The sequence below is a fragment of the Haliotis rufescens genome, unplaced genomic scaffold (assembly GCF_023055435.1).
Source record: "Haliotis rufescens isolate VD_foot unplaced genomic scaffold, xgHalRufe1.0.p SCAF_8, whole genome shotgun sequence".
Classification (NCBI taxonomy): domain Eukaryota; kingdom Metazoa; phylum Mollusca; class Gastropoda; order Lepetellida; family Haliotidae; genus Haliotis; species Haliotis rufescens.
The window spans coordinates 26,018,335-26,038,469 of NW_025964372.1; the positions used below are offsets into that span (position 1 = coordinate 26,018,335).

At 44.2% G+C, this 20,135-nt stretch overlaps 1 protein-coding gene across 2 annotated transcripts in view; it reads right to left on the reverse strand.

The window, feature by feature from the left end:
* LOC124118239 (E3 ubiquitin-protein ligase UBR4-like) overlaps positions 1 to 20,135 on the reverse strand; it is a 162,616-nt gene that overhangs the window by 127,732 nt on the left and 14,749 nt on the right. The window contains exons 9-26 of one of the 2 annotated variants that reach the window (XM_048389192.1): positions 19,019 to 19,130; positions 18,238 to 18,378; positions 15,830 to 15,956; positions 14,942 to 15,129; positions 14,091 to 14,176; positions 12,811 to 12,893; positions 12,540 to 12,625; positions 10,922 to 11,162; positions 9,875 to 9,998; positions 8,357 to 8,459; positions 7,271 to 7,418; positions 6,790 to 6,869; positions 6,254 to 6,376; positions 5,298 to 5,480; positions 4,298 to 4,420; positions 3,984 to 4,121; positions 2,141 to 2,226; positions 1,281 to 1,500 (exon numbers count right to left, since the gene is read on the reverse strand). In XM_048389192.1, coding sequence (XP_048245149.1) covers positions 1,281 to 1,500; positions 2,141 to 2,226; positions 3,984 to 4,121; positions 4,298 to 4,420; positions 5,298 to 5,480; positions 6,254 to 6,376; positions 6,790 to 6,869; positions 7,271 to 7,418; positions 8,357 to 8,459; positions 9,875 to 9,998; positions 10,922 to 11,162; positions 12,540 to 12,625; positions 12,811 to 12,893; positions 14,091 to 14,176; positions 14,942 to 15,129; positions 15,830 to 15,956; positions 18,238 to 18,378; positions 19,019 to 19,130 — 2,392 coding nt within the window. Of the gene's footprint in view, positions 1 to 1,280; positions 1,501 to 2,140; positions 2,227 to 3,983; positions 4,122 to 4,297; positions 4,421 to 5,297; positions 5,481 to 5,950; positions 6,009 to 6,253; positions 6,377 to 6,789; positions 6,870 to 7,270; positions 7,419 to 8,356; positions 8,460 to 9,874; positions 9,999 to 10,921; positions 11,163 to 12,539; positions 12,626 to 12,810; positions 12,894 to 14,090; positions 14,177 to 14,941; positions 15,130 to 15,829; positions 15,957 to 18,237; positions 18,379 to 19,018; positions 19,131 to 20,135 lie in introns of those variants that run through there. The other variant, XM_048389193.1, reaches the window with a different exon arrangement.

The window sequence follows — 20,135 nt, forward strand, 5'->3', positions numbered from 1 at the left end:
CCATCTAAACCTACCGGGTACCCATTCACTGCTGGGTGAACAGCGGCACATTTGAACTAAGTCACTTGCCCAGCATGAAACAACACAGTTAACAGACACATTGCCATCTAAACCTACCGGGTACCCATTCACTGCTGGGGAAACATAGGCACATTTGAACTAAGTCACTTGCCCAGGGTGATACCACAGGGTTAACAGACACATTGCCATCTAAACCTACCGGGTACCCATTCACTGCTGAGTGAACAGAGGCAAACTGATTTGAATCAATTCACTTGATTAAAGGAAAAATCACATGTGCTACATGTGCTTCAGTGTTACCCTCACATACAGTGAGTGAGGGACTGAGTTGTTCCACATGGGCAGAAACGTAGAGATAATTCTGTCAAATGCTCATCACACTTTATTTTTGGTGAATGAATTTGAAGGCAAGTCGCATGTGCATATAGAACAACATGATGTAAACATGAGAAAACAATGTGAAAATGCTTAGGTCTCGGATAATTTATTCGATTTGCTATCACACTGACCAAAATTAATGTATGATCTTCAGTACAGTATGCATTTTTTCAATACATGTCTTGATAAATACTGCAATCACACATGATATAAATCTTTTGCATGTTGTGATTCTGAACCACAAACAGATTGCTGGAGCAAAGGACTTTCTGGTAACATAACCATGCCTACCCATGCTCCAATACTGGGGAACTTGTTCCTTGTTTGTTAAAGGGACTGTTCTGGTATGTAACCATGCCTACCCATGCTCCAATACTGGGGAACTTGTTCCTTGTTTGTTAAAGGGACTGTTCTGGTATGTAACCATGCCTACCCATGCTCCAATACTGGGGAAGTTGATCCTTGTTTGTTAAAGGGACTGTTCTGGAATGCAACCATGCCTACCTATGCTCCAATACTGGGGAACTCATTCCCTGTTGTGCTAGATTAAAGGATTGTTCTGGAATGTAACCATGCCTACCCATGCTCCAATACTGGGAACTCGTTCCCTGTTGTGTTGGATTAAAGGACTGTTCTGGTAACGTAACCATGCCTACTCATGCTCCAATACTTGGGAACTCGTTCCCTGTTGTGTTGGATTAAAGGACTGTTCTGGTAACGTAACCATGCCTACTCATGCTCCAGTACTTGGGAACTCGTTCCCTGTTGTGTTGGATTAAAGGACTGTTCTGGTAACGTAACCATGCCTACTCATGCTCCAATACTGGGGAACTTGTTCCCTGTTTGTTAAAGGGAGTGTTCTGGTCTGTAACCATGCCTACCCATGCTCCAATACTGGGGAACTCGTTTCCGCTGCTGCCGTTCCACTTTTCCACAGCATTCCTCACTGGGCTCGGAAGTATCGCCATCACCTCGGACCCCAACACGGACACCTTGGAGGCGCGGCTTGACCCGATGCTCATCACCATGCCAAATGCCTGTAGTCTGTGAGGGGTCAAAGTAGAGTCGTCCGTGTCAGCTACCTCGCCAAGGACACATGATCTGGAAAAGAAAGTATTCGGAATGTTTCATACCATGTGGGAGATGACATATTATTTAAATTATTGCGAAACCCAGCCTAAGATGATGTAACTCTGGTCCTACCACGATCCTTGTTTCCACATGTTCAAATCACAACCCTCTTTTCAACTACAGATAACTTGATCATAATGTTATATGTGACCCAATGCCACACTCAGCAATATTCCAGCTATATGACTGCGGTCTGTAGATAATAAAGTCTGGAGCAGACAATCCAGCATAGATCCTTGCAATTGGGATACAATGACATGTATCAACCAAGTCAGCGAGTCTGACCACCCGATCCCGTTAGTCGCCTCTTACGACAAAGGTAGTCGTCTTTTACAGCAAGCATGGGTTGCTGAAGACCTATTCTACCCCGGATCTTCATGAGTCACAACTTGTGTAAACAAACTGACTATGCTTGACACGATAAATGGCACCAAATCTAGTGCTCAATTACATTGCTTATTAGGAGCTTTGTCATGTACGTCACTGTTTCCGAGCAAGGTACACTCACAGTTGTCACACTAATGTCATGCTTACATTAACATAATAAATTACAGTAACTGAAATACTATTCACATGCACACCCCTGAAAGATAGGTAAACTTGAACTCACCTGACATATACACTGTAAGCTTCAACAAGAATAAGAATGGCAGGTATCAAATCTAGGGCAATGTCCATCGTCTGATGGGGATCAGCCTGGAATAAAAATACATGTTAGGACAGACTTTGGTTTTGTATGTTTGTTTGTTGTTCGACACCACACTCAACCATTTTCCGTCTCTATGACGGCAGCCTAAAATTATAATCTAGTCTGTATCAGACAATCCTGTGATTGGTATTGTGAGCAACGATCCACTGTGATGGGGACCCCCTATCCAATTAGTCCCCCCTTACAGGGTTAGAAATTGACACAAGTCCTGCAGTCCTTGCCAAACTGCCCAATAGTTAAGGTGTCATAAGGACAAGTAGAAATTTGCCATTTTTAAGGGTTTTGCTACATGTTATCATTATAAGGACTAGTGGACTATAAATGTTAGTTTCTACAGCTGTCTTACAACCAGCATAGGCTGGTGGGGACCAAGGCCCCGTTCCACAAAGCGATCTTAGGGCTAAGTTGATTGTAACTCACTAAGTATGTGATCTTAAATTTTTGTTACGATCAGCCGCCCGTTCCACAAAGCAATCTTAACTAAGAGAGTTGTAAGTTAAGATCAAAATGCTAAGTTGCCCCGGACCAACTTAGGATTGCTAAAATCGATCTTAAATATTGTACCATAACAACAAAGATGGCGACTTTGATTATGGTGTGCAAGGAAATGCGTCGTCTGCTAAACATGACCAAGGGAGGCCACTCCAAGGGAAAATTTCGTATCTTTATGGCTGAAGATTCCGATCTTTGTTAAGATAGGCTACTTAAGAACTTGTAAAGTTACAACCGCCCTAAGATCGCTTTGTGGAACGGTTGTAAACTTTAGCTAAGACAATTTTAGAATCGACGTAAGTCTCTAAGATTGATTGTAGTTACGATCACTTTGTGGAACGGGGCCCAGTTCGAAATCAGATAGCATAACCTTAACTTGTTAGTACAGATTTTCAAACATAGTGAGGCCATGAGACATTTCTCGGATGACCATGAGCAGTCTGCCATTTAAGTTTTCAGTTTGTTTGTTGTTTAACGTTTGACCCATTACCATGAGTGACTGAGTGAGTTGGGTTAAACGCCGCTTTTAACAGTACTGTATTCCAGTTATATCACGGCATGTCAGCTTAATGTGGGAGGAAAGCCCGAAGTGATGCAGGTCTCAGACGTTTACCACTTCGGTGAAACCAATGAGCACGCGTATGGTGCTGACAAACCTGGAAACATAATGGGGCGAACCGGGATTCAAACCTACAATCATAGGATTCTGGGGTGTTTTCAGAGTTGCAGCTGTTATTGAATATTTGGTGCCTGGACATTTAAATATGTCAATAACTGAGTGTAAGCCAGGTCAACCAGGGGTTGATCTTGACTATCAAATCCTGGACACACCATCATCCACATCAAGGATTTTAACCACTAGACCACCATCAACCAGCACTTACAACAAGCATATGGTAATACGGCATCCCAGAATCCACATTCGGATATAATGCAATGGAGTAGGCTAAGTGTAATGGGGCTTAATGGCGTGTTCAAGATTATTGCTTTTGCATAGCAATGTGTATGCACGTGTGTGTGCTTGCACTAGTCCAGACAAGCACCAGTTTTATAAAGCTGGCCCACTGAGATACCATGCTGCAGTTTAACATTGACACCCCATTCAGACACCGTACACTGACTTTGAGCTGACCCAGCCTTATTTTATCCTCTCAATGCCGGATCCCAGACAGGGTAACAGCAAGTAGCATCATTTAACACCTTTTGGTACAATGAAGTCATCTACTGCCAAACAGTATACATCTCTACTTACAACGGGCTTGGAGAAAGCGTCGTCCAGTCCCACCTCCACTTTGGCCACTACAGCGTCCAGCATCAAGATGGCAGACAGACCGGGCAGGTCCTTCATCTGGAGGATCTCCTTCTGGTCCACTATTGGCAGGTTCTTAATCTGAAATACACATGCGTACAGTGACACCTGGGAAACCCTGAGTATTGACTCAGAGACTTACCCATCAACTAGGTTCTGTGGAATATTAGTTCAGTAAATGTCACATGATATTGTCATACGAAAACTGGAACTGGTTGTCTTTGTTATGCATTTCTCTTTTGAACAAATATTCTAACCTGGTCCTGTATGAATTTCATAGAGAGTCGGACATCATAGTTGATGCTGTTTGCTGTTGAGTTGGCTGAAGAAACCAGTGTCTCTGCCTGTTGTGTGGTGGAACCTTGCTTCACAAGCCAGTCCTGTAACACATGAAGCAACTCCTTGATGATGATGATGATGATGATGATGATGATGAGACATGAACATGATTAGTGAGTGAGTTGGGTTTTAACGCCGCTTTAACATTATTCCAGTTATATCACCGTGTGTCAGCTTAATGTGGGAGGAAAGCCCGAAGTCTCAGACGTTTACCACTTCAGTGAAACCCACGAGCATTGTTATGGTGCTGACAAACCTAGATTCGAACCCACAATCATAGGTTTCTGGCGTGCCCAAGGGATGCAACTCTGCACAGTGAATCATGGCGCCTTAGACGACTGGGCCACCTGTGCCCCCAAAACATGATTAGGAATAGAAAGTTCACAACTAGCAGATGGAATGGAACCTCTGAGTTGAAGGATCAACAAACTAGGCTGTGGACAATGGTTAACACCTTAGTCAACAGTATAGTACAACAATATAGGCACAGCACTGACTATAAAGCACCAATCCCTCTAGTAAAGGATGATACACAATCAACCAAGTGACTCTGACCACCTGGACTAGTTTAGTCACTTCAGTCAACAATATAGTTGAGTCTGGACAAGGCACAACACTGACTATAAAGCACCAGTCCCTCTATTAAAGGATGATACACAATCAACCAAGTCACGTCACAGAGTCTGACAACCCGGACCAGTTTAGTCACCTCAGTCAACAATATAGTTGAGTCTGGAAAGGCACAACAGTAACCGCATAAGCACCAATCCCTCTATTCACAATCAACCAAGTCACCAAGCATCCGAGCCTGACCACCCGACCCATTTAGTCGCCTCTTTCAACAAGCAATACAGCGTTGGGTGCTCATTCTAAACGACTGTGAGAATAAGTCATAAATGCAATAGACAGTGTGCCCACCTTCACCCAGCTGACAAATGCCTTGTGGCCAAGTCTGGGTGCCCAGCGGAGGGTGTGAAGGATGTGCCCCTTCCCCATAGACAGCTGGCTGCCCTCCAGAAGCTTGATGTACTGGATGGACGGGGGCAGACACGCCAGCAGGCGCCACACGATCAGGAAGTGGTAGTGCATGGCTGAGGCATCCTGGGAAAATAAAAAATGCATTGAAAGTCATTTATTTTCCAATACCTTGTTTGAATAATATTACACATGTTAAATTATCAATACTAAATTTCAATTCCCTGAAATTAAGGGTTAACAGCTAGAGTATTTTGCATTGGTGGCACTTTTTCTCAGGGAAAACCAAGTCGGTCACCATTCAATCCTCATTTTAGTCAGGTCTTACAATGAGCAAGAAGCAGTGTTATGCACAAACAGCATGGGTCTTTGTTATACCCAAAATACTAAAAGATAAATAAGTTAGGAGGTCTCTAGATTAAAAAAACAAACAGAGGAAAACATCCCTGACACCGGAACTCCCTCTAAATTAGAACACTGTTAAAAAATAAGGACCTGTTGTTCATCCCGAAGATAGTGTAGATAGAGTGTAGAGAGAGTGTAAAGAGAGCGTAGACAGAGTGTAGAGAGAGTGAAGGACATCTAGCAAGTCTTACCAATAGAGTGAGTTTGTCCTTGGTCTTGTCACATCGTGATCCGGCCATGAGCAGACTGATGCATGCGTAGACAGAGTGTAGACAGAGTGTAGACAGTGTAGAGAGAGCGTAGACAGAGTGTAGACAGAGTGTAGACAGTGTAGAGAGAGAGTAGACAGAGTGTAGAGAGAGGGTAGACAAAGTGTAGACAGAGTGTAGAGAGAGTGTAGAGAGAGCGTAGAGAGAGTGTAGAAAGAGTGTAGAGAGAGTGTAGACAGAGAGTAGAGAGAGTGTAGAGAGATGAGGACATCTAGCAAGTCTTACCAATAGAGTGAGTTTGTCCTTGGTTTTGTCACATCGTGATCCGGCCATGAGCAGACTGATGCATGCATCATACAGCTGGTTGTAGTTCAATGTCTCTGCATTGGACAGTAGGAAGTTGGATGCCTGTAACATTGAAAATAAGATTTAGTTTGGTTTGTTTGTTGTTTAACGCTGCACTCAGCATTATTCCAGATATATGACGACGGTCTGTAAATAATCGACTCTGGACAAGACAATCCAGTGACTGACGTCATGCGCATCAATCCACGGGATCGATGACATGCATCAAACAAGTGAGCGAGCCTGACCACCCGATCCCATTAGTCGCCTCTTAAGACAAGCATAGTCACCTTTAACGGTAAGCATGGGTTGCTGAAGACCTAGTCTACCCCGGATCTTCACGGGTCAGCTCCCCTACGCAATTGAGATGTAATGGCACCTCTTACGACAAGCATAGTCGCCTGTGACGGCAAGCCTGGGTTGCTAAAGGAAATGATGCTAATGAAATGCCAGATGCAGTTATAAGTAATACCCACCAGTCCATCTATCTTCGGGGAATCTTGATTGTTTATCTCCCCTGGTCCAAGGCTGTAGAATCTCGGCTTCATGTGTCCCACTATAGAGGTGAAAATGTAGTATTACCATGGCAACAATGTAACAAACACCATTGTACCCATGAAAAATATTACAAACATAAATAAGAAGAATTGCACAATCTGTTAGTCTCCGACTTTAGACGCCAGTCCCAAGTCCAAGTCTAGTAAACTTCAGTTTTTTTCAGTAAGCTCAGTCCATATAATAACACTAAATTCTGCTTAAGTTCACTTTAAGGTATGAATCTCTGGTGTCAAGCAGTTTTATTGATGATGGTAACTGAAAAAAAATAACAAGAGATCTATGTAACCATGGTAACGCTATACAGTAAAGTTGATGACATGAAATTAATTTACGTTTTGATATAAACTGTAAGAAACATAAGCCATGAAATAAGTATCATTTTCCCTGCAATATTAATACCTTCAGACAATTCCTGCGTTGTGAGATTTTTGCGAAAGTTCTCTTCCACCTCCCGACACACAAAGAACTGACTTGCTTTAGTGATGACCCCTGTCTCGCGATCCCCCGTCTGGGTCAGTGTGTGGACAGTGAACAGATTCCACTGGACCTGCAGGGGAACAATCATCATAATCATCATAATAATCATACCGCTGACAAGAGTGACAATAACTTTTCACAGGCAATGATTTGTGTTGTCTGTTGTTTAACACCACATTCATCAAAATTCCAGCTACATGTCAATGGCCTATACATAATTCAGATTGGACCAGATAATCCAGTGATTTGTATAATGGGCAATGATCCATGCTGTCAGGGTACACTGACACGCAACGACGACGCCTCTGAGCCGTACCATTGGGATACAATCAAATAAGACACACTTTCAGCCGGGTGACACTTTCACTAAGTGATTGCAGTGCTACAACTATTTTGAGAGTATGTTTAATTGCTGTTACGATATGAGTTACGGTAGTCGGAGCCCTGTGATCTCTTTGTGAGTGAGTTGGGTTTAACGCCGCTTTTAACATTATTCCAGTTATATCACAGCGTGTCAGCTTAATGTGGGAGGAAAGCCCGAAGTGATGCAGGTCTCAAGACGTTTACCACTTCGGTGAAACCAACGAGCACAGGTATGGTGCTGACAAACCTAGAAACATATTCGGGATGAACCGGGATTTGAACCCACAATCATAGGTTTCTGGCGTGCCCAAGGGACGCAACTCTGCACAGTGACCCATGCCCCCGATCACTTTGTGAAACGGGACCCTTGGAAACTTTTTTGCCTTGAATTCACTCTACACTGTAAACAGATAATTTCAGTGATAGGGAAGGGTATACGCTTATACAAAATCAAGGGTATCACAAAAAGAGATGATCATCATAAAAATTTTTTTCGAGATCAATTAAATTCATGGTCCTGGAGTGTAAGAACAGGGATGGTACAGACAGTCCAAGGATAATAACCTGGAATTCAGAATAGGATCTGCAGATCCAGGTATGGCCAAGGGACAGAATTCAACAACAGATACCTGTGGATGTTCCTACCTGATCAATGAAGGTTGCCGGAGGGTCATAGAAGTAGTGAAGCAGGTAGTCCAGCACTAACATCACTCGGCTCAGCGGCAGTGGCACCGTTGTCTCCAGCTTCCTACACAACACAACAACAACTGCCTCTGTGTATGTACTTCAGGTTAGGTTACATGTAGGACCCGGTAGGACCCTTTTTTGTAGTGTGATGCTGCAGTATTGGCAGTACTTGGGACATGTAAAATATAGGAGTGAGTGAGCGTTTACGCCACTTTTAGCAATATTCCAGCAATATCACGACGGGGGACACCAGAAATGGGCTTCACAAATTGTCCCCATGTGGAGAATCAAACCCTGGTCTTCGGTGTGACCAGCGACTAAAATACATACAGCATACGTTTAACAATCTCTACATCTGCATTTAGTGCACCTGACTTACCAATGAATTTTTAATTGGGCTTTACAGAATACTTCAGACATGCTAAATAAATCTAAATGCCCTGGGTCTGATCCTAGTGCTGTGAACACTATGTGGAATAGAGCTCTGAAATCAATATCATTAAAATCAGATCTAAATACTGCTGAACTTTGACCGACCCATGAAATGATTGGCAAGAAGTCGACATTAGCCAAACAGAAGGCAGCTTTCTCATGCTGTACAGCAAACTGGCGACTACGTTTTCAAACATATTTTGACAAATTCTCGACTAAAAATTTGAAAACTGAACAAAAGAACTTTCTGGATTTTGGTTTGTTGGTTTGTGGTTTAACGCCGCACTCAGCAATGTTCAAGATATATGATGGCGGTCTGTAAATAATCGAGTCTGGGCCAGACAATCCAGTGATTAATATCATCAGCATCGATCCACGCAATTGGAATCAATGACATGTATCAACCAAGTCAGCGAGCCTGACCACCCGATCCCGTTAGTCGCCTTTTACGACAAGCTTAGTCACCTTTTACGGCAAGCATGGGTTGCTGAAGACCTATTCTACCCCGGAATCTTCACAAGTCAGAACTTTCTGGAATGGCTAATAGGTGGTTTAGCTTGTATTGATTACCGGTAGGTGAAGCTTGTAACTGTCGTTCAGTAGTGTTTTAGTAATAAAGGTTGCATGATTAGAATAAAACATTCCGACTGTCACTTTCATGATCTGGTGAGCGATGCACTAATTGGTTCGGATGAAAGATCGTTCATGACCTGTATTGGGCTGTCCTCAGATCTTAGTTTAGTGGTAGTAAGAACAAAGATCTCATTTTAATGGGATTGCTCTGAAATTGAATTTCATGCCAATAAATACTACTGGCAAAGGCAATAATTCCTGTATGTTTTAAATTATTTTAGTTTCTCATGCAATCCACATATATAAAGCATCATAGAAAATAATAACAAGTGGCACATCACTGTCAGAAAATGCCAAAAAAAGAGACATCACGAAAATAGATGACTTTATGCCATGTTATGTTTCTCTCACTATGGAAATACACTGTTAAATCTCGACTTCGGTGGCTAGGTGGAGTGAGCTCACACTTACTCAGGCTCCATGTTAGCCAGTGTGATGATGCATTCAGCTATGCGCAGCAGCAGTGACTTCTTCTGCATCAGCTGCAGACTGTGGAACAGGAACAGCAACAGCTGCATGTGCTCCACGTTGATGTCTGCACACAGAAACATTACATCATCAGAGTATTTGTGAGTGAGTGAGTGAGTGAGTGAGTGAGTGAGTTGGGTTTAACGCCGCTTTTAACAATATTCCAGTTATATCGCGGCGTGTCAGCTTAATGTGGGAGGAAAGCCCGAAGTGATGCAGGTCTCAGACGTTTACCACTTCGATGAAACCCACGAGCACGGGTATGGTGCTGACAAACCTAGAAACATAGTCGGGGCGAACCGGGATTTGAACCCACAATCATAGGTTTCTGGCGTGCCCAAGGGACGCAACTCTGCACAGCGAATCGCGGCGCCTTAGACGACTGGGCCACCCGTGCCCCCAGAGTGAGTGAGTGAGTGAGTGAGTGTGGCTTTACGCCGCTTTGAGCAATATTCCAGCAATATCACGGCGGGGGACACCAGGAATGGGCTTCACACATTGGACCCATGTCGGGAATCGAACCCGGGCTTCGGCGTGACGAGCGAACGCTTTAACCACTAGGTACTCGACTGCCGCTCATCAGAGTATTATGTCTATTTTATGTACTCTAGTCTGCTGTGATAAAAAGGACGGTTAAAACACAATACGAACACAAAACAGTTTGAAACACGGGCATCAAAGGATAGATTCTGTGGAAAATAGGTAAGTGATCGTCAGTCACGTCCTTCGTTGGTAGAGAAGAAGAGAATGATGACATATAGGGGCGTGTCCTCCGACACAGATGTCATGGAGGTCAATGAGGTCATGTTGGGCTAGGAGTACTGAAGACGTTACACTAGAAGGATATGATCTCAGCACCTGGCGCTTAAGACCACTTGCCTACTCTGCCCCAATGACTCATTTATCTGGATATTTGTTAACACAAATAAATGACAATACAATATGGATCAAAAAGGTTTCACTGTAGACAAGGTAACGAAATGTTACTACCTTCAAACTGTTCTGTCTTGTTGTCAAAGTTGAGGATGGCTGTCTTGAGAGTGACGATGAACCTGACCCAGATGTTTATGACAGCGTTGTCACTGTGACTCTTGATGGTCTTGGCCTCTCTCTCCTTCTGCTGTTTCAGCAGCAGCACCTCGGCCAGCACAGCCAGCGTCCGAGGGTACACGGTCAGTGGCCAGGGGTCCACGGAGTTGGGTGACACTCCCAGCTGGACCAGTAGCACGTCCTGACACAAGAAGGTAACAGTGGAACAATACATCGTTACACCAGTGCAGCGTAAGTTTGCATACGAAGATACGATTGCTTGGTTTGTTTGTTGTTTTACGCCGCACTCAGCAATATTCCAGCTATATGACGACGGTCTGTAAATAATCAGGTCTGGAACAGATAATCCAGCGATTGATATCATGAGCATCGATCCACACTTTACATGCTTCAACCAAGTCAGGGAGCCTGACCACCAGATCCCGTTAGTCGCCTCATATGACAAGCATAGTTGCCTTTTACGGAATGCATGGGTTGCTGAAGACCACCAGATCCCGTTAGTCGCCTCATACAACAAGCATAGTCGCCTTTTACGGCAAGCATGGGTTGCTGAAGACCTATTCTACCCCGAATCTTCACAGGTCTGCCAAGCTACGATGATACATGATACATTTTCTTCTGAATCTATACAAGACACTTCCGTCATCATATTACTTACTTGTTTAATGACACCCTCCACCCCCTGCAATTTTAGTCAAATATTGCAAAATATGTTGCAGTTAGCATTCCAAGTTCACTACTACAAACAGCCACTATGAACATGCATCTACAGCCAGCTTTTCCATGTGATCTTGCTTTGAAGTGTTTATAGTCAAGAAGTTTCCACATGATTTGACGTAAATATGTGTATCACGACCATATCGTATCTTATCATAATATTGAATTTGTATCATGATACGTATCGTATCGTGACCTTGTATTGTTTCACTCCTACAAGGTCGTCACACTATTATTGTATTTTGCATATCTTATCATGCTTATAGTCCTTATCCCTCTCTGCGAGAACTCTTCCTGTTCTAGCCCGTCATGATTCACATGACACGATACATACTAGACACATTGAAACACACTGTTTGTATTTCGCATATTTGATATTCCTTATTCCAGCATGCAAGGTCTCCTTTGGTTCTAACTGTTGTGCTATCACCTATTATGACCAACATAGGTTGGTGGGGTACATAAAGTAGGTGAGGTGAAATGGGGTTTAACATCGCGTCCTCGCGTGTGGCTGCTTGTACTAGTCCGAACTATTGCCGATTTCAAAGTGCTAGCCCACTGTGATACCTACCACAGTTGAACATAAATACCCCACTGAGACACAGCATACTGACTCTGAGCCGACCAGTCCTTGTTTTAGCCCATAAATGCCAAGCGCAAAACAGGGTAACAACAAGTACCATCTTTTAATGTCTTTGGGTATGACGAGGATGGGGATGGAACCCCAGACCTTCCGCTCTCCGGGCGGTCGCTCTACCTCTAAACCATGGGCGAGGTCAGTTATAAAGTAGCACAGGGATGTATTTATAAGCATGGTAGAAATACCAGATGCACAACATACCTGCAAGTTGTCAGACAGACAGCCAGTTGCAATGAGGCTGTGATTTAGTTTGGCCAGGGCGACAGATATATCTTCATACACCTTATCTGAAACAAGAAGAGAAATAAAATCATGTCAATCACGGCCACTATCGTTTTGTTTCGTTAGTTGTTAGATTAATGTTTCGTATGGCGATTAACAATGGACAAACACACAAACAAAAGGTGCATTTTACAAGTTTAGGTTACTATTGGGAAAATCTAGATGTGATTAAAGCCCAGAATGAACTTACCATTGCCAACCTTGTAGCATTCCTTGTCCATCTCCCTGATGAGAGTAGCCAGGTTGCTCACATGCTCCTCATTCAGGGACGTTCTGGTGTACAACACAATACATAACATTTACATACTGAATGTAGCAGGAGTTAAATGCCTTCTAGGCATTGTTCATTTTCTTTACAGTTTTTGAAATCTTTTAGCAAGAGTGAGTGATCCAGTGAGTGATCGAGTGAGTGAGTGATCGAGTGAGTGAGTGATCGAGTGAGTGAATGATCGAGTGAGTGAGTGAGTGAGTGATTGAGTGATTGAGTGAGTGAGTGAGTGAGTGTGAATGGTTTTACGCCACTTTTAACAATATTCCAGCAATATCATGGCAGGGGTCGCCAGAAATGGGCTTCACACATTGTACCCATGTCGGGAATCGAACCCGGGTCTTCAGCATGATGAGCGAACGCTTTAACCACTAGGCTACCCAGTGCCCCTCTTTGAGCAAGAAAGAATATCCTTTACATATATGTGCTACCTGGTGTCACTTATTCCTCATATATTGTCTTCAAGTGTATGTGTCTAGCATGAAAGTTTCTGATACTGAGTCTGATCAAATGTTAACTTTACATCGGTTATGCTCATTGCCAATCAGTTGTATGTTCTCTACCAATGATTGAATGAAATAATCAATGCTGATGTCAACATCACCAGTGATTAAGCTAGTGAGTTTATTTGACCAGTGTTTCAGGCTTAACATGGACACCTCACTCAGATGCAGTCTATTGACTCCCATCAGTCCTTGTTTTAACCCTTTTATGCTGAAAATCAGGCAGGTAACTATATTTTAACATAGTTTGGTATGAGTGAGTGAGTGAGTGAGTTGGGATTAAGGCCGCTTTTAACAGTATTCCAGTTATATCGCGGTGTGTCAGCTTAATGTGGAAGGAAAGCTCGAACCACGAGCATGGGTATGGTGCTGACAAACATAGAAACATAATCGGGGCGAATCGGTATTCGAACTCACAATCATAGGTTTCTGGCGTGCCTCAGGGACACAACTCTGCACAGTGACCCATGCCCCCGATCACTTTGTGAAACGGGACCCTTAGATGACTGGGCCACCCGTGCCCTCCTATTTTGGTATGAAACAGCCAGGGGATTGAACCATTGACGGTCTAACCCCTACACCACAGAGGTTGTTTCTCACAGGTATTAATCATGCATGTTCATTTCCTTATCTATCTATGAAGAATCTGACACTTATGGTTATGGCGAAAAGAGTTGGTCCCGTGCACAGGCTGCCTACCTGATGAGCTTCTTGATCTCAGCATCAGGAGAGTTCACCATGAACACATTCAGAAAGCTCAGGACACTTGTTGCCATGGACACAAACTGCAAAGAAATGGTAATATAAATACACCATGAGTTCGTACTGTTCGACCAGACAATCTACCAATAGATATAATGAGCAACGATCCATGCCATCTGGGTACAAAGATACGTAACCAAGTCGCTGAACCTGACTACCTGATCTATCTGGTCACCTCTTATAACAAGCACAGTTTGCTGGGGACCAAAGAAGTATCAAAAGCTAAAGGGATCTGTTAATGGAACACTAATAATACATGAGTTAATATTAATAAGAACATCCTTCATAGGGTTGGTTGGTTGGTTTGTTGTTTTAAGATGCAGTCAGCAATATTCAAGATATATGGTGGCGGTCTGTAAATAATCGAGTCTGAACCAGACAGTCCAGTGATTGATATCATGAGTATCGATCCACGCAAATGGTATTGATGACATGTTTCAACCAAGTCAGCGAGCCTGACCACCCTATCCCGTTAGTCGCCTCTTATGACAAGCATAGTCGACTTTTACTACAAGTATGGGTTGCTGAAGACCTATTCTACCCCGGATCTTCACGGGTCTCCTTCATCATTGAACATCAGACTGGTTATTAAGTATTTCACAATATCCCTTTAACAAGTTTGTGAGGACTGATATCTCTCAAGTACAAGTTAAATGTAGGATTCAGCACTGGACTCAAAGTTATCCAGATAAGCATGGAGGCAAGAATAAGATTGTAGGAGGGTGAACGCATATCTAGCGTTAATTACATTGACAACATTAATTTTCTTCAAAGTCGGATGTACCCACCCCATCTGGTTCTCGTTTGTCTGGTACAAAGTTCGGTTTGTCGCCATTGCTGGGATGCCTGCTCCTCTTGTTTTCACCCCCACCGTCAACTCGTGGTGGGAGGGGTGGAGGGGGCGTGGCATCAGAGGGCTCCTCTGGGGACAGGGTCTCTTCAAACCAGTGGCCAAGAATGGGCTCCGAATCCTCATCTGAAAATTGATTCCAATCAATATTGTCAAGAATTTGATAAAGTCAGTTGCGTTGTGTAAGGCTGAGGTCAGCAAACTTAATATGGTGGCCCCTAAATAACGGATCAGACAAACAAAAGTAGTGAGTGACATTTCTATCTCGTTATACAGGTATTCTGATAACAGTAGCAAACATCAAATCTATCAGGAATGGTTATACATGGTTCTATCTAGACCTGCTCAGAGTCTAATTTTCAAATGTCAGTAAATATTCTCAAATTCAAAAAATTCAAAAAATTCATGTTATATAGTTTTAATATTATGGCTTTTGAGACATGGTGGACATGATTAGTATTTCTCTGACCAATAAGAGGAAGGGGCTTTAATGCTTAGATTGTAATGCTTACAACGTTGAACTGATTCCAATGTTAAAATATCCATGAACTTTGCAAAAAAATCCACATATTCTTTTTTAATTTGCCTGCCATGTCAAGTTAGTTTAAAATCCTAGATAAATATTCTTGTTCATTCAATACTTGTTAGATTGTGTGCTATAAAGAAATCTGAGTGTGAGTGAGTTGGGTTTAACGTTGCTTCGAACCCACAATCATAGGTTTCTGGCATGCCCAAGGGACGCAACTCTGCACAGCGAATCGCGGCGCCTTAAAAACCACTCCATGAAGCGGGATGCAGACAAATGGTTTGAGTTGTCACAGCCTACCTTCCTCCTCGCTGCTGTCCTCGGAGCTGCTGAAGTCGTCCTCGTAGAAGGTGTTGGAGTCGGAGGTGCTGCTGCTGCTGGTCTCCGAGCTCTCCGATCCCTGCTTGAGTCTCTTCAGCATGGCAGCCTACAGCAAGCAGTTACAGGACACATGGGAGTTGTTTGTCTGTTATTTAATGTCACACATGTGCCACAAGTGTTATTTAATTATAAGGCCTCATCAGATTCCTTATGTTTGCTACCATAGTATTTAGAAGGAATGCCTAATTTGAAACATTAAACATTGGGGTTATGACAAGACCATGGACTTCCAAGCATAAGTTTGGACATTTGGCAATTATTCGGTTGTAAAGGTAAAATGACAATCATCCATGTTGCATTCTGCAAATAACCAATCCTTGAAAGTAAATAATCCAGTTAGTGATTGTTATTATGAGCAAACTCTAACCATGCCAACCAATCAACACAAGGACATGGATTCAATGGCGCCTGAACGCTTGACCCCATAGAATAAGCATGGGTTGCTGGGAGCCAATTCTTACACTGAAGCTCCATGCAAGTGTATCAAGTGGTGAAATTCACCAGCTTCATGGGGTGGCTGCAATCAAAGACAGGTAACACCTAAGAGAAAGACGGCACCCTAGATGACATGTAGGGGAGGGGTTTGAGGGAAGGGGAGAGTCCCCCTGACAGACCAGCACCCCACCTGACTGATCTGGGAGGGGGTTTGAGGGTTTATTGCCACACCCATGGGAAGGGGAGAGTCCCCCTTACACACCAGCATCCCAGATGACTGACCTGGGAGGGAGTTTGAGGGTGCATTGTCACATCCATGGGAAGGGGAGAGTCCCCATTACAGACCAGCGCCCCAGCTGACTGACCTGGGAGGGGGTTTGAGGGTGCATTGTCACATCCATGGGAAGCGGAGAGTCCCCTTTAAAGACCAGCATCCCAGATGACTGACCTGGGAGGGAGTTTGAGGGTTCATTGTCACATTCATGGGAAGGGGAGAGTCCCCATTACAGACCAGCGCCCCAGCTGACTGACATGGGAGGGGGTTTGAGGGTGCATTGTCACACCCATGGGAAGGGAAGAGTCCTCCTTACAGACCAGCATCCAAGCTGACCGACTTGCTTCGGAAGGGGGTTGAGAATTCATTGACACACCCATGGGGAGGGGAGAGTCCCCCTGACAGACCAGCACCCCACCTGACTGATCTGGGAGGGGGTTTGAGGGTTTATTGCCACACCCATGGGAAGGGGAGAGTCCCCCTCACAGACCAGCATCCCAGATGACTGACCTGGGAGGGAGTTTGAGGGTGCATTGTCACATCCATGGGAAGCGGAGAGTCCCCTTTAAAGACCAGCATCCCAGATGACTGACCTGGGAGGGAGTTTGAGGGTTCATTGTCACACCCATGGGAAGGGGAGAGTCCCCATTACAGACCAGCGCCCCAGCTGACTGACCTGGGATGGGGTTTGAGGGTGCATTGTCACACCCATGGGAAGGGAAGAGTCCTCCTTACAGACCAGCATCCAAGCTGACCGACTTGCTTCGGAAAGGGGTTGAGAGTTCATTGTCACACCCATGGGGAGGGGAGAGTCCCCTTTAAAGACCAGCGCCCCAGCTGACTGACCTGGGAGGGAGTTTGAGGGTTCATTGTCACATCCATGGGAAGGGGAGAGTCCCCTTTAAAGACCAACATCCCAGATGACTGACCTGGGAGGGAGTTTGAGGGTGCATTGTCACATCCATGGGAAGCGGAGAGTCCCCTTTAAAGACCAGCATCCCAGATGACTGACCTGGGAGGGAGTTTGAGGGTTCATTGTCACACCCATGGGAAGGGGAGAGTCCCCATTACAGACCAGCGCCCCAGCTGACTGACCTGGGATGGGGTTTGAGGGTGCATTGTCACACCCATGGGAAGGGAAGAGTCCTCCTTACAGACCAGCATCCAAGCTGACCGACTTGCTTCGGAAAGGGGTTGAGAGTTCATTGACACACCCATGGGGAGGGGAGAGTCCCCTTTAAAGACCAGCGCCCCAGCTGACTGACCTGGGAGGGAGTTTGAGGGTTCATTGTCACATCCATGGGAAGGGGAGAGTCCCCTTTAAAGACCAACATCCCAGATGACTGACCTGGGAGGGAGTTTGAGGGTTCATTGTCACATCCATGGGAAGGGGAGAGTCCCCTTTAAAGACCAACATCCCAGATGACTGACCTGGGAGGGAGTTTGAGGGTTCATTGTCACATCCATGGGAAGGGGAGAGTCCCCTTTAAAGACCAGCATCCCAGATGACTGACCTGGGAGGGGGTTTGAGGGTGCATTGTCACACCCATGGGTTGGGAGGGAGGGAGTTTGGTGGACCAACCTGACAGTCAGGAGTGGGAAGACCTTTCAGTTTTACCTTCTTGAAAGTGACAAGGACGAGGCTAAGCAGGAGGTCGGTCAGGTTGACCCGGGCAACCAGTTTCTTGACCCTCTTCCAGGCGGACGCTGATGTCAGGATGGTCACATCCATACCAGGCTTCACTTCAGAAGGAACAGTCTGGGGACAGAGAGACAGTCATGAGTGGCTCGGTGCATTGCCAGGGATTCACATAGGTATCTGATATTTCGACTCAAAACTTACATTAAATATTAGCAAAAATGCCTAAACTGAAATGACAAAAGTCTCATCATATATAAGGTTTATCATGAGATCGTATTTCTGCTTCATCAGTTCCTTGGTTTCTGAGATGATGATGCTGACAGTTTTTATGTTGAGGAAAGCCATTTTGAAAGAATTTAGTAGCATGGTCAAAGTGGAAAGGTCAAAATATTAATTATCACAAAAGACAGTACACTTGTCTTAAACCCTACTACTATATACACATGTACCAAATCCATTTTGGCAGCCATTTTGAAAAAAAAGGATTTTAAACTCGAGCGAACGCTTTAACCACTAGGCTACCCGACCGGCCTTTGATGATAATATATTAGGCAGCCCTTGTGTTCACTGCATTATTGTGATATCACTTATTGTCTTTAGTTCTTTCTGTTAATGTAAACAACCGATCTGTGAAGTTATTATTGTGAACTCATATATTTATAAGAATTTGACAATATTATATTTGTGTTTTAAATTAATTTTATATTTATACCTAAAAAAATATTGAAGTCAATTGTTAAGATTACACTGAACCTACCTTCAGGTCACCAAGAGATCCTTCTATCTGCAGGTCTTCAAACAGAGTTGTAAGCAGCTGGACAGCATTAGAGCCCAGAGCCACCGACAGTGCTCCAAATCCTTGGAAAGAGCTGAAACAAGGGCTGTAACACTGAATCAGTGAGCAAAGTTTGATAATTTTTGTGAGGTGAGGTGAAAGGTGAGGTGAAATGGGGTTTAACGTCGCGTCCAAGATTATTGCACTTCTATAGCGACGTGCATGCACGTGTGTGTGTGGCTGCTTGTACTAGTGAGGACAGATGCTGATGTATAGTGCTAGCCCACTGAGATACCATGCCACATTTTAACATGAATACCCCACTCAGACACAGTATACTGACTCCTAGCCGACCAGTCCTTGTTTTAGCCCATTAATGCCGAGCGCCAGACAGGGTAACAACAAGTACCATCTTTTAACGCCTTTTGGTATGACGCGGCCGGGGATCGAACGAGCGGACACTCTACCACTAGACCACGGAGGCAGTCGACAATGCGTCTGAACAATCACGGCAATGTTGGATTGCATGAGCAAGTCTTATTACATTCAGGAGCCTCATTGGAATCTTTATGATCAATGCATTGGCATTTGAATGTAAGAATCCTTACATCCTACACATTAAACATCAGGGTTATGACAAGGCCTCATGAGCATGATGAGTGTTGTGTATAGTTTCCAACAGTGGCATGCATCTACCTAGTTGTACCATGAGAATGGTTTCATGCATCTTCCCGAGACAAGAACCTGGACTAGTTAACTCTCTTGCCTCGGGAAGAGGGGTTTCATGCTGCATTTAGCAATATTCCAGAGATGTCATGGCGGGGGACACCAGAAATTGGCTACATATCGTACCCATGTTGGGAATCAAACCTGGGCCTTTGGTGTGAAGAGCGAACACTTTAACCACTAGGCTACCCCATTGCACCCCCTGTTCTACAGGCGAAATGACAATCATTCAGGTTACAAACTGATGTTACAATCATTCAGGTTACAAACTGATGTTACAAGGTTACACACTGAGGTTACAATTCTCAATAGTAGAGCAAGGGGTTCTGTGGACCCAATCTGTCCTCATTACAATAAGGCCTCACAGTCAAGA